The 15,293-nt window shown below is 43.4% G+C and overlaps 1 protein-coding gene across 4 annotated transcripts in view; it reads right to left on the bottom strand.

Moving 5' to 3' along the window:
- Positions 1-15,293, bottom strand: part of AKAP7 (A-kinase anchoring protein 7) — a 301,183-nt gene that overhangs the window by 6,955 nt on the left and 278,935 nt on the right. The window contains exon 8 of one of the 4 annotated variants that reach the window (XM_068231567.1): positions 2,009-2,088. The exons of the other annotated variants lie outside the window; for them this stretch is intronic. Within the exon in view, the coding sequence (XP_068087668.1) occupies positions 2,009-2,088 (80 nt within the window). The remainder of the gene's footprint in view (positions 1-2,008; positions 2,089-15,293) is intronic. 4 annotated transcript variants of the gene reach the window in all.

Here is a 15,293-nt window from a genome sequence, read left to right as displayed (position 1 = left end):
CATATTTTAAATACTGCATTTTTTTAAGTTTCAACTGTTTGAAATAAAAATCTCGGAGGACATTTCAACTGTATGTTTAGTTAAGCGTGATAATTACTCAAAAGTTTTCAATTTTGCAAGGCAATGCAAATACTTTGCAATATTCACACAAACATGTAAAAAATAGAAGAGAAATTTATTTTCTAATATTATTTTATTTTAAACGTAATTATTCAGCTAATAACTCATCAGACTGTGTTGTTTGCCAGTTTAATGTGCTGGGTTTATATTTTTGTGCAAAAACACAACTCTTCTCAAGTGCCTTTAATTGCAAGCGTCTGAAGCTTACGTAGTCAGATGGAAGTCAGATGCGGAGACACATCTGACTACTGAACATTCACACTGGAACATTATTTTGCTGATTTACTGTATAAAGACTTTGAAGGTAGTCTCTGGCCTTAGACCTGCCACATAGAAGAGACTGAGCCCTGGTTAGGACAAAAATCCAAGGTGGTTAATTTATCAAGAACAATGTAAAGGAAACTGGTGAAAAATGAAGCAGCTGTCCAGCTTAACCAGTCAGAATACGAACTTCATTTAAAATGTGAAACATGATTGTGTGCGCTAAGCAGCTGTTCCACGTTCGCTTCAGTAGTTCTTGCATCTGCTTTGATAAACCAGTCCTACTGTCTAAACATAATGTGTAAATATGTCTACTGACAAGCATGCATGTAAATATAATTTTGCCTTCATAAAACTGAAGGTATTTGCAATAAGTCACTTTTAAGAGAGCAACTTTTTTTTCCCCTATGATGCATTACACTTGCTAAACTAAAGATGAATTATTGCAAATACCTTCTGTTTTCATTACATTTAGCATAGCTTTTTTTCATTTTTTTTTAACCCTTATCCTCTCCTGCGGTTCCGGGTCACCATGAGTTATCTGGGTACTCTGTCATATATGTAATATTAATAATAATCTTAGCATTTGTATAGCGCTTTTCTCCTGTTGGACTCAAAGCGCTCAAAAGCAGCAGCCACTAGAACAGTGATGGCTAACCATGGCACTCCAGCAATCCTATCATGCCTCTGCCTCCCTGAGTTATGCTTAGAGCTGTCAGAGTATTGCAATGCCTCATGTCACTTGTAGTTTCACCACAGCTGGAGTGCCAAGGTTAGCCATCACTGCACTAGAACATGCTGAAGGGGCCACCCTGCAGTGCTGGGAAGTCTTACCCAATGACTTCTTACTGAATAGGTACTGACCCTAGCCAGGATTCAAACCCTGGTCTCCCATGTCAAAGGCAGAGCCCTTAACCAGTACACTTTTAACTCCCATCAGTCTCCCAGCAGCAATCGCGGCTAGGAGACTGTTAGACGGTGAAACCGCTCTCTATTTACATTGTACAGAAAGCTCTTTTGGTAGGCAGAAAAGGGGGAGGATTTATTTGTGTGCTGTGTGGTATGGCTCTGCACTAAGTTTTTAAAGCTGCAGAGCACATAATTGTAAAAAACAGCCTGGTCACGGGGGAGAAGGGGGGGGGGGGGTGTTGGGGGGTGGTTCTAAGCCTATGGTCCTGAAGTTGTTAACATTAGTTAATGATGTAATGGTATTAACATCAGCCAGAAATATTCTAATTGGCCAATCAACAACGGCCCCAACATTAACCAGTGTTTTTATTTTGCGCTCCCATAATATGGTGATTGTCACCCTCTTCCAATAGATGTGATAATCATATTTTGTCTATGGTCACCTTTACATACTGTATTTACCAGGAAATGCTATTAAAGGGTTTTTGCTATAAGCCAATTTATAATTTATTCTTGAAAGACTGTTAAAACAGGTTCATTTAAACCATCACACGTATAAAATGAAATCAATGTTTAATGCTTAATGTAATTCAGTTACTATTTCTGTCTCTTTCATCCTGCTTGTTTATTGCTGTTTTGCTTGCGAGGATTTTTACGTGACAACTAATTATGAATGTCTCTTGACCTAAACATTTAAAGTCTCACAGAAAGCTGTTACCTTGTGACTTGCTTTGCGTAAAAACCAATGACAATCATGAGCAGGGCCGGATTGCTGGGAAGGCCAGGAAAGGCCACGGCCTAGGGCGAGAATGTCAGATAAGATAAAAAGGGCGGCATGACTTGGAGAGAGAAGAGGTCAAAGTAAATCATCTCTTCTGGTCCCGCAGCGCAGCCAGCCAGCGCCCTGCTCTGCACTAATAGCTGAATTCCAGAGTTCCCCAATCTCTGCTTCTCTTGCTCACATTTCCATGTGTATTATAACAATCGGGATCAATCACATTACAAGAGATTTACATTACAAAGACGATAGAACTAAGTTCCGCTGAGTTTTAATGCAGGCATTCACAAACATCAGTGAGCTCTGCTAGTTACTTCATCTCTTTTACAGCTTTGACACTGACGCCAGCAGTTGTTAATTACTTTATCTAACCCTAATTTATGTTTCTGTTTTTTTTTCCTAGCTAGCAGTGATCTCTTGTCGCTTCAGTAAACTCTTTCCTGGCTCATTCTCTGTCCTTCAGCTCCTACCATCTATGAGAACTGCAGGAATAAAAATGCTGTTTGCTTCCCTTTCATTGCTAAACTGTCACTTTAAAGGACACCTGAGCTGTTACTACCTCTATGCTAGCGTGTTTGGTTTGGCAACCTTCTACTTTCCTGTAGCAGTAGAGCATTGTACCCTCTTAGCCATCAGCGAAAGCAGAGAGTTTTGAATCAGGATGATACCATTTATTGGCTTAAAAGTAAAAGAGTAAGCTTTCTGCTAATAAACCTTCTTCAGACTGTGTTCCTGTATACTGTCAATATGTTAGAGCACACCACCATATGTACATTCAACATTCAAAAGAGATGCATAGATTTTTCAGCAAATATAAATAAATGTCATTCAGATGCTTTAAAGTGGAGCTGAACTCTTGCACAGGACAGAAGGAAAACAGAGAAATGTACCATGTATGTATTTAGAAAGCCTGTCTAATTCCCCCTCCTCTGTGTCTAATCACAAGTTGTAATTTATCTCTACACTGTGCCACCTGACTGCCACAACATCTAAGCTCATTTGAAAGCACAGGATGTAAAAAATATGTCTGCTTCCATAAAAGCAGGAAGTAGACACACTGCAGATTTATTGCAGGATTTGTATCAGCTGTAACAAAGAAATGTTTTTATATAAAGGTTATGTTGTTGCGTATCTTTTAGAGCAGAGAGGAAGTTCTGAATTCAGGTCCACTCTAATTACAACAGAACATCCAAAGTGGGTCTTGACAGGATGTTTGCTACTTACCTGTTCTCTGTTTTGGATGGGCTTCTCTCCATTGCACTGCCCTGCCACCTGTTTGTGGCTCCGACTGCAGCCAGTCGCACAGAGGACAAAGAAGCAGCGCATGCTCTGGCCACTCGCACTCCCTGTAATTTCTCGCTCCTGCCCATGGCTGGTACAGTGTTATGCATTCTTGACAAGTACCGGTCATACATCAGCGTCATTTCTCAAGTATGCATGCCCAGAACACTATCGGCTGCTATGCACATTCAGGCAGGAGCGCAAATTACAGGAATTATTTGTTGAATGGGGGGGGCAGAGCAGCACAACTGAAATGAGCCCATTCAAATCAATGATCGCTAGTCAGAGTGTTGGCCAAAATATTTTATTTGGGGGGGGGGGGGAGGGCACGTGGTGACAGCAGGCCTAGGGCACTGGAAAGTACAAATCTGGCCCTGATCGTGAGATGAAAACAATAAACAGAAAACAGAAAAGAGGTTAGCCCACTGTAAATTTATAGTGCATGCTGTGTAAAGACAACATTAACTTCTTATTATGAATTAAAAGAACTTATGGTAACAACACATTTTTGCCACTCTTAAAGCAAACCTGAAAAGAAAATAAACTTATGAGATAATTAATTGTATGTGCAGTACAGGTAAAAAATAGAAAATTTGTAGCAAGAACAGAGTCTTGCTAGTATCAGAGGGGCTAGGCAGATTCGAGGTCGAGGAGGCAGGCAAAAGGTCGGTACACAGATGAATATACAATATTACAAATATATAATACTGACTGACTAGAGTGCATATATATCGCACTGATGCGAAATATATGAAATGTAGCTCTCACAGATTCTTACTAGGCTAAGGGCCAAGAACCAGCGAGCTGATTAGTATCAAGGCCAGTGAGCAAATGACTCACTTGGCCTGAAATTCCCACAGAGCAGATCAGATCCTGCCCCTGGAATGACAGCCCCTCCTGTCAGACACGCCTCCTCAGCCTGTAAAGACTGCTCTGCCCCTCACGCGCCCGACAGCAGGAACTGCGCATGCGAGACTGTTGATAAACCTCCAGGGGGGGATGCCAGGGATGCCATCGGTAGCTGGCAGAACGGAAGTCCCATTGCCGGAGACGCCGCTGGACCCGCCGCTGGAAGGTAAGATCGTTACATATACTTTATATTGATTGAGTTTTTACCAAATTCACTCCAGCGTGGTGTCACCTAGAGGGGGGAAGATCATCTACATAGAAAACATCAGGAGAAAGTAATATTTGAGAGTAGAAAACACCTATGAACAAAGAGGTACCATGGATCTAAAATGGATTACTGCAACACAAACTGGCATTATGACTTTACATTATGCTACTTTACCACCCTGTCTGCGCTATTATTTGTCGTAAACTAGCCTCTACTAAACCCCTGTGGTATCCCTGAAGATGTCTTGATAGCCTGGTATACATATCCAGCCATGGCCTCTGCTGCTCTCTTGCTAAAAACCAGCCTCCAGTCACCAAAGAAGTTGGCTTTTCATCCAACTTTAGGAATTTAGCATGGCTTATTGAACCCATCTTGGACAAAATAACAGCACAAGCATGTTAGTATATGCTGCCTTACTATCAAGTGTTACTGCAATGACCCCATGCTTTATGTCTGTGCTGTCTAACTTCTAGGGCAGGGGTCGTGGCTAACACCAGATTTTTTGACTAGAGGGGGCAGAGCATCAATGTCCCAGTTTCAGGGGGCGGTGTAAAGTGAGAACAAGAGGTAGGCCTATCAGACAAGGGGGACTAACACAAAAAAATAGTCCGGGCAAGCGGCCGCGGGCCGCCAGTTGGACAGCACTACCACTACTACTATGGTAAAAAAAAAATCTCATCGCAGTAAGCAAGCAAATAAAAATTATTTTTTCCAAAAAGCAAAAAAGCATGCAGTCTTCATTGGAAAAGTATGCTTTAGCAACAATATTAGATGCATTTATAATTAAGGTGACAAGCAGAAATGTGCTCTGGAGAGCTCACAAACATTACAGCCTGCATGACATTACACTGAGCATTTATCTGCCTCTGTTTTATGTTAAGGCTGAGAGACCTGAGACGCATATACAAGACAATATAACAAGGAAGCAGTAGGAAAGCCAAATCTTTTACAAATCTATTGTCTGCAATCACTTCTGAATGCAATAATGTATTAAAGGGCACAAAAACATATTCAAAATGTCAGGAAGATCAGTGCCGTGAACAACACTGCTGAAGGAATAATTGCGGAAAGGGCAGGACAACTTCTAAGTACATTACCTGTAACAGCTGTAACATGTATTTCTCATCACCACTCTGTTACAGAAATGTCACTGACATTATTAAATGATCAGCCTTGGCGACAGAAGAATGTTCAGAAGGGCACAGACTGCTTTAATGATCTGTCCTAGCCAAATGGTAACTCCCCCACCAAGGAAAAAGCCTGTGGTACTGCTCTCCCAGGACTAATTCACATCGGCTAGTTGTGACAGACTGCAGAAGGATCATAAAGTCACATCTTTTTTTTTTTTTTTTTTAAACATAGACATTTTTTTTATTCGTTTTCAAATTAATAACAAAGCAAGCGATAAACCTCATCACTGGGCAGCATTATTCATCGCCAATTATGAGGCAACTGAAAGAGCATGTTGAATCAGCAGATTAAATGGACAGGTTAAATGAACATAGTAGATTATCCTATTTGGCTAATACACCGATAGATTAAAGTGTCAGGAAGCTACCGAGAAACATTGTAACAAATCGACTTATAATAGCTAACTACTGTACTATCAGTAATGAACAATCAGATGTGTGAACAAGCATGCATTACAATGCTAAATTCATAAATTAATAAAACATAAGTATTAAGTCCTTAGAGCACGCAAATGTACCATCAATGTATTTTCAAAATGTTTCTGGAGTTCCCTACAATTAAGATTCATTTGCAAGCACCAACTTTATGCAGTGGTTGATGCTATAATAATTGTGAGAAATGCTGCACGCAGGGGCGCCTCTAGCCATTTTGTCACTCCAGGCGATAAAACCTGTGTACCCCCCCCCCCAATAAAAATAATCATAACGTGACAGTGTTTCACCAGGAAATAACCATAATGCACCAATGTTTCACCAGAAAATAATTGTAATGCAGCAGCGTTTCACCAGAAATTACACTAATTGCAGCAGCATTTCACCAGAAAATACATGTAAGAAAGAAAATACATGTAAAGAAGAAGGCACACGGGGGGACATAGGGAGGCACTGGGGGACAGGAGGAGGCACGAGGGTCAGAAGAAGTCACAAAGGTGGACAGAAGGAGACACAAGGGGGCAGAAGGAGGCACACAGGGGGACAGAATGAGGCACAATGGGGGACAAAAGGAGGAAAAATGAGGGGCAGAATGAAACACAAAGGAGGACAGAAGGAGGCACAGGAGGACAGAAGGAGGTACACAGAGGGGCAGCGGAAGCTACAGGGGGACAGAACAAGGCACAAAAGAGGACAGAAGGAGGCACAGGGGAACTAAAGGAGGCACACAGGGGACAGAAGGAAGCAAAACGTGGGGCAGAAGGAGGCACAAAGTGGGGCAGAAGGCAGCACAATGGGGAAAGATTGAGGTACAGGAGGAAAGAAGGAGGCACAGAGGGACTGATGGAGGCACATAGGGGACAGAAGGAGGCACAAAGGGGGACAGAAGGAGGCACAAAAGGGGGAAATAAGACAGCAGAGGGGGATGTAAGGAGGCACAGGGAGACAGAAGGAGGGAGGGGGACAGAAAGAGCCACAGGGAGATAGAAGAAGGCACAAAGGGGCACAGAAGGAAGCACAGGGGGCAAAGGAAGGCACATGGGACAGAGGTGGCACATGGGGACTGAAGAGGCACATGGAGACAGGAGGAGGCACAAACAGAGACAGAAGGAGGCACAGGAGGACAGGACAGAAGGAGGCAGAGTGGGACTGAAGGAGAAACAGGGGGCAGGGGTAGCACAAGGGTACAAATAAAGGCATAGGGGACATAAGAAGGCACAGGGGGACAGAAGGAGGCACAAAGGGGCACAGAAGGAGGCAGAGGTGGCACAGGTGGCCCGAAGGAGGCACATGGAGACAGAAGGAGGCACAAAGGGAGACAGAATGACAAACAGGGGGTCAGACATGGCACAAGGGACAGAGGGAGGCACAAAAGGGTCAAAAGGAGGCACAAAGGGGGGGGGGGGAGAAGGATGCACAAGGCACAGAGGTGGCAGCTGCCTGCAACTTACGCTATGTATATGCAGCAGAAGCAAGTAATAGAACACCCATGGGGCAGAGCTTAGTCCAGGGGTGGGGCTTAATTTGGGGGAGGGCTTAATCCAGCAACATGGCGCCCCCTAGGACCAATGGCACTCCAGGCAATGGCCTGTACTGCCTATGCCTAGAGGCTCCCCTGGCTGCACGGGCAATACTGTAAGTGTCTTATTGGAAAATACATCATGAAGAAAATGATCTCAGAAATAACAGGTTGCTAGAACACAATCAGCCCCATCTTGATATGCTAGAGAAAGCAGGTCTCCCTGAGGGAAATCACATGCTGTAAATTGCAGTCAATATCTGTTCAAGAAATAAAACAGCATTTCATTTTAATGGAACAATTTGTAAAGCACAATTTAAATGATCTGTTGTTCTCATGTATGAAATATGTTCCAAGGATGAAATGTTCTTAGCAACCAATTATAATCCTTGTTTCCTTTCCACACCACCATTATACAGAATTAGGGTACTCACTATGCTTCCTGATCGTGTTTTGATCTAGGAAATAGAACCTTAAAGAGACACTGAAGCGAGAATAAATCTCGCTTCAGTGCTTATATTCAGCATGTGTGCCCCTGCCTAAACGCCGCTATCCCGCGGCTAAACGGGGGTCCCTTACCCCCCAAATCCCCCCTGCAAAATCTACGACCAACTTGGTCGTAGATTTTGCTGCTGTTGAGGCAGGGCTAACGGCTGCAGCCCTGCCTCTCAGCGCCGTCTATCAGCGGCGCATCACCACCTCTCCCCCGCCCCTCTCAGCGAAGGAAGACTGAGAGGGGCGGGGGAGAGGCGGAGATACGCGCTGACAGACGCGTGTGAGGCAGGGCTGCAGCGGTTAGCCCTGCCTCAATCAGGAAGAGATCCCCGGGACTCCACGAGGGGATTTGGGAGGTAAGGGACCCCCGTTTAGCCGCGTGATAGCGGCGTTTTAGCAGGGGCACACATGCCCCTGCTGAATATAAGCTCTGAAGCGAGTTTTATTCTCGCTTCAGAGTCTCTTTAAGTGGTGTGACATGATGAGACAGACATGTATGTACAGTGCCTAGCACACAAATACATGCAGTATGCTGCATTACTTTTCTTCTGTGTCTGCCTGAAAAGGTTCATACACAACTACCAACTATCTGCCAAACTTGTCTATTAAGCCCCAGTCACACACTCAACAGCGGTCTTTTATGCAGCACAATTGTCAATCAGCTTTTGTTGTGAAACAAGTTGAAACAACTTAAAAAAGTATTTTGCTATTGTTCAAAAAGCTGATAAGACTGATAACAAGTCAATCCAACAGATGAAAAGACTGATAAGAAGTCAATCCAACTGTTGGATTGACTTTTTTTTTTTCACTATTAATTTTTATTAAAGTTCAAGTCATATAACAAGAAATGCGTATCAAAGATGATTACATAAGATATAAGTATAGACAGGATTTACATCTGTTGAATATCACATTACATACATCTATTTGCAGGATACATAAAACAATGATTATATTAACATTAACATCAGCACAATGTTGTCACCTGAAAAAATTCCATAGGCTTATTGTAGGAAAGATGAGATCTTTGATCAGTATTGGATTTATTTAGCTTGAATTTAGAATAATGTGTGGGAGACAACATTATGTTTTAGTAGAAAGTTGAAAGTTTGGAGTTCACAATTTAAGCGTAGCTATGTTTGTGCAATTCTATCACCCCGGGAGAGCATATCTTTCAGGACCTACTTAGGAAGAGATATGTCTTAGAAGAGCTTTTTATCTAACTCTCGAATTCCCATATATTGGGGGTGTCTCAGTGGCTTTCTGAACAAGTATTAAATCATTATAGCCTTGTATGCATCTGAGCATTGAAATTCCACCCAAAGAGACCACACGAACATGTGCCGTTCCATTTTGTCATGTGAAATGGCGACCAGTTCCTCCAATGACTCCACCGACTCAACTTTCCTAATCCAGTCCCTAATGGATGGGACCTCAGTTTTTTTCCAGAAGGCCGGGATCAGAGATCTGGCTGCGTTAATGAGGTGAAGAGATAAGGATTTTTTATATGTTTTGATCGAGTCTGTGGTGTCATGTAGAAGAAAGGTTCCAGGAGTCATGGGCAGTTTAGCAGTGGTAATTTTTCCGATCAGGTTATTAACCTGCAACCAGAAATTCTGGATCATATGGCATGACCAGAAGATGTGTAGCATTGAACCATCGGAAGATCCGCATCTCCAGCAGCAAGGTGAGGTATTGGGAAACATCCTGTGCAGTCTTTTGGGGGTTCTATACCATCTGGTTACCAGTTTGTACCCTGTTTCTTGGGTGTTGACACTCATGGATCCCTTATGATTCATAGCAAGGATTTTCTGCCATTGCTCTTCAGTGAATTCGCCTCCTAGATCTCTCTCCCATTCCTCCCTAAACCTACATCTCTGGGGTTGAGGTTCCGTAAGCAGTATTTGGTATAGTTGGGAGACCATGTGGCGGTGGGGGCCCGCAGAGAGCACCAATCGTTCAAAGTGGGATAGCTGTTTGGACCAGTCTATTTTGCTACTCAAGGATTGGAGGAAGTGGCGAATTTGTAAGTATTGCCAGTGGGATAACTGGCTATCAGGTCTCATGCAATTCATTTCCTCTCTAGTTTTAATTGTTCCTCCAGAAAAAAATTCAAGAGTTCTAGGACAGTCAGTGTCAGGCCAGTTATGTAGAAATGGTATGTTTTGAGATGGTGTGAAGTTGGGATTGTTCGTGAGTGGGGTGAGTTTTCCAGGGAAGGACGCCTAGCCCCTCTTTGGGAGTGCTCTTCTCATTGCTAGAATGGATGCCTCTATTAAGGGGTGATCGATTTGTTTCTCTGTTTTGGGTTGGGTATCTGCCCATCCCAAAGTTGCAGATGGGGCTCCTAAGAGATCTTGTTCTAAATGAACCCATAGTTTAGTAGTATTTGGATTAGACCATTCAATAACTCTGCAGAGTTGTGATGCTAAATGATATGTTTGTAGATCTGGTAAGCCCATTCCACCCAGTTCCTTGGGGAGAATAAGGGTTGCATGTTTAATACGAGGTGGTTTATGTCCCCAGATAAATTTGGTGATCTCAGATTGTATCTTCTTGATAAACAGTTTAGGGAGCGCAATTGGTAGACATTGGCTCAAGTATAGAAATTTAGGGAGCAGAGTCATTTTGACTGAGGCTATTCTTCCAAACCACAGAAGATGTTTCTTAAGACCCCAGGTGTTGAGTTCCGCTGTTATGTTTGCCCCCAATGGAGTGTAGTTAATGTTGAAAATCTCTTGCAGATTCTGAGGAATTTCAACACCTAGATATTTGAGAGATTTTGTAGACCAGGAGAAAGCGAATTGGGCTTGGCAATGTTCTACTATTTTGGGGTCTAAGGATATATTAAGTGCTCTAGATTTGTGGAAGTTTATTTTGAGGTTGGAGAGGTCACCAAATTCCTCGAATTGTTTCATCAGATTAGGGAGGGAGATGAGGGGGTTTTGTAGGAAGAAGAGTAGGTCGTCAGCAAATGCTGCAACTACATGGTTTGTGTGGCCTGTCTGTATACCCTTGATAGAGGGGTCAGCTCTTATTGCATTTAGAAAAGGTTCTAGGGTGATGATGTATATCAAGGGTGATAGGGGGCACCCCTGCCTGGTGCCGTTGGAAATGGTGAATGGAGATGAGAGTACGCCGTTAGCTTTTACTCTTGCTGAGGGGTTTGAGTATAGTAAGTCTATCCAGTTCCTGATTTTAGGGCCTAGTCCCAGGCGGGACAGGGCGGCCTGGGAGAAATCCCAGGCCACCCTGTCAAACGCCTTTTCGGCATCTGTTGATAGGAAAAAGGTTTTGATAGCACGTTTTCTAGCTAGGGCTATCGCTCCTACTGCCCTCATCACGTTATCCTTAGCTTCTCGCCCAGGAACAAAGCCTGTTTGGTCTGGTTTAATGTAGTCTGTAATGAAAGGCAGCAGTCTAAGCGACAGAATTTTTGCCAGCAGTTTGGCGTCCACATTCAGCAAGGAGATCGGTCTGTAATTTGAGCAAGACTTGGCATCCTTCCCAGGCTTGGGGATCACAGTGATGTGTGCCTCGAGGAATTGGGGGGAGGGAGTAGTCGAAGGAGCCAGTGAGTTGAAGGCTTCTGTGAAGGCAGGTGCCAAAATGGGAGCAAAGGCCTTGTAGTATTGGGCAGTAAACCCATCTGGCCCAGGTGCCTTGCCTGGTTTTAATGATCTGACTGCAGTGAGGAATTCATCTGTAGTGATGGGAGCTTCCAATTCTTTAAGATCATCTTCAGATAGGGGAAGTGGTGTGGAGTGTGTTGTAAGATAGTCTATTATTTTGGCTGATCTTTTGGGGTGAGGTCTTTTATCTGGGTGGGTGTTTTGGAGGTTATATAGGGAGTGGTAGAAAGTGCGGAATTCCTCTACTATATCCTCCGATCTGTAGAGAGGTTGCTTTTTGGTGTCAATAATGGAGGATATGTGGGATTGAAGCGTTTTTTGTCTCAGGGACCTCGCTAGATATTTCCCACTCTTGTTCCCCATTTCGTAAAATATCTTCTTGCTAGCCATTACTTTTCTTTTAGCTTCAACAGATAGGAGTTTAGCCAGATTGGATCTGCAGTTAGTAAGTTCTACTAGGGTTTGGGAGGCCAGCGTGAGTTTATGTGTTTTTTCTAGTTTATTAATCTCGTTGGATAGTTTAATGATACCCTCTTCTTTCTCTCTTTTTAATTTAGCTCCCATTTGTATTAACTGGCCTCTTATGACAGGTTTGTGTGCTTCCCAGATTGTCAGTTTAGAAGTGTCAGAGTTAGTATGATCGGTGAAAAAGGTTTCTAGATTTGACGAAATTTTTGCCAATCTAGATTTGTCTGCAAGTAGGTATGGATTTAGTCTCCAACACCATGTTTTAGTTATTCTTTCTGGAAATGTCAATGTTAGGGAGATGGGAGAGTGGTCTGAAATGGTCTTGTTTCCTATCGTTGCATCGGAGACCAGTGTCAAATCTCTTTGCGCTATGAAAAAGTAATCAATGCGTGAATATTTCTGGTGTAGGGGCGAGAAAAAAGTAAAATCTTTTTCTTTCGGATGTTGTATCCGCCAGGGATCCATGAGTGTCAGTTTTTGTAGACTGGTTTTAATAGATTTCAAAGCTCTATAGGATAGTGTGGAAGTTCCATTGGAACAGTCTGTTAGGGGATGAAGTGGGATGTTGAAGTCCCCTCCCAGAATTAGTATACCCGAGGAGAAGAGTGATAATTTGTGTAAGGTGGTGGCGATGAATGAAGGCTGCTGCCTGTTTGGGGCATAGATGGAAGCTAGTGTGAGGAGTCTATTGTTTGCTTTCCCCCTTACAAACAGAAATCTCCCTTCAGGGTCACTGAGAGTTTCTTCTGCCTCAAAAGGGATAGTTCTGTGGATGAATAAGGAAACACCTTTAGTTTTGGAGGAGGGTGCGGTGGCATGATATGCAGTCGGGTATTCCTTACCAAAGTATTTCGGTGTATGGGACTCTCTGAAGTGGGTCTCTTGCAGAAATGCAAATTGAGTTTTTTCTTTTTTAAGAAAGTCAAAAACCAACGTCCTTTTGTGTGGAGTATTTAATCCATTAACATTAAGAGATAGGAATTTCCAAGTTAGCTGACTTTGGTTTGTGTTTGTAGCGTCAGACATTTTGTCGTTTACTTCGAGGACAGTCTCTCCTTCAAGAGGCCAAGTAAGTAGAGAGGTAGATATGTATCGAAGTAATATGTATAGGAAGAAGTTTATCAATATTAAATAGGACATAAGTGAGATTCGGGGTACAGATGGATGTACTGTATGTCCAGATCAGTATTCTGTCAAGAAGAGGTGAGTTTACGTTTGTGTCGTGCGGTCTCCTCGAGTGGGTAATCTCGATCAGGGTGATTGGTCAGATCTGTAGTGAACTCCAAAAGTTTATCTAGGAATAGAGAAAATTCCCTACGTAGGTGAGGCTTATAAAGTCACACCTAACACTGTCGTGGGATCTGAGGTCAGTGTTTATAAAAGAAACACTGTGTGGGGATAGGACAACGACCAACCTGATTGCTAGTCCTGATAGTGCAATCAATTCTATCTCCGATAAGCCGGATAGCTTGCAGAGAGAGAATGTAAAAAGATATATTTAGCCAGAGAGGTTGCGGTCCAACACCCGCCATTGAGTAACAGAAATTAGTGTATAACCAATTTAATCTTTAAGTGACTAGACGAGTATCTAGTTTGAAATTGTGTAGCCTAAAGTGTAATTTTTGGCCCTCTATATGTATTATTATTCATTATAGTTATAGCCTTTCCTCCCTACAGTTGGATCACGTAGGGTTGCAGCGAGTCCAGGACCTAGTTAAAATTTAGGGGTAAGGAATGTATGGAGGGGCTTCTCGCGGATCCGCCGAGACAATGTTCTAGCAGGTCCACGCCAAGCCACCCCCACAATGTGATATATAGGGTCTAGGAGTCTGCTGTCCCCCAGGTGGCTCAAACAAGTTTTGCTTCTCTCCCCCCCCCCCCCTCCCCCCCCCACCAGCACCCCTCCCGTAACTCTGATACAGATAAGAGTTTTGTACTCCATTAGTAGTATCTTAGCAATATATATAACGATTCTTATCTATCTAGAAAAACAGTAATATATCAAAAACAGCATATATCATGAGAACAACAGTATAAACGACAAGGAAATACCAATGCTTAGGTAGTGGCATAGCATTAGATGGATTTGCCGTGTAGCCGTAGGTGCCACCAGAGCTGTGTATATGTTCCAGGATGTAGAGGGTAGCTAATGTCACCTGGTGAGGGTGAGAGAGGCACATCTCCGGGGGGGGGGGGGGGGGGGGCACCATGGGATCAAAGTGTATTACAGGTGTGCTAGTAAAAATCAAGGAAGGGAAGTCTAAATCCGCTTAAAGAGGCAAGTTCAGTCTCATTGACATAGGTAATGTAGGGGTTATCGAGCACGTAGAGAGAGGGAGCAAGAAACAACAGTTAGTCTGCTAATACATCACCATCACTCTTCTCCAGATGAGTCCGTGTCTGCCGGGTTAGGAGAGGATTTCTTCCTGCTTTCTCTGTTGCTGTCTTCGCTATTGGATCTGTGACGCGTACGGGAGCTCATTGTGTCGCCCCGGATCTGTTTAGCGGGGAGAGAATCCAATTTTGCGTTTGGTGATACGAAATCCCAGTTTGGAACATCAATTTGGTCCAAGTCTAGATCAGTGCAGAAACCCGAGAGTCCATCATACGATCGTAGAGAGAAAAGTTTCCCATTTGTAGTTACAGTGAGTGCGAACGGGAAGCGCCATCTATAAGTGAGGCCTTTTGTTCGTATAGCCTGCAGTAATGGCTTCAGAACTCTTCGCTTGGTGAGGGTGATTAATGAGAGGTCCTGGAACAGTTGGATCGTATTATCATTAAACTTGATTTCGTCCTGTGTTCTCGCCATCCGCATTATGTCCTCTTTGAGCTTAAATGATTCCAGGCAGCATATCACATCTCTGATTTGGTCCAGGTCGGAGCCTCTGGGTTTAAGGGCTCTGTGAGCTCGGACGAAGGTGATTTGTGTATCTGCCGGGCGCTGTAGTAAGTTGTTAAAGATGGCCGCCAAGGCCTGCGTGATCTGGTCAGATCCGACAGTCTCTGGGAGACCCTTGATCCGGATATTGCAGCGCCTGCCTCGGTTATCGAGGCCCTCTAGGTGCCTTGCATGCTCGGTAAGTCTCATGTC

The sequence above is a fragment of the Hyperolius riggenbachi genome, chromosome 4 (genome assembly GCF_040937935.1).
Source record: "Hyperolius riggenbachi isolate aHypRig1 chromosome 4, aHypRig1.pri, whole genome shotgun sequence".
Classification (NCBI taxonomy): Eukaryota; Metazoa; Chordata; class Amphibia; order Anura; family Hyperoliidae; genus Hyperolius; species Hyperolius riggenbachi.
This window is presented reverse-complemented; position numbering and strand designations above follow the sequence as displayed.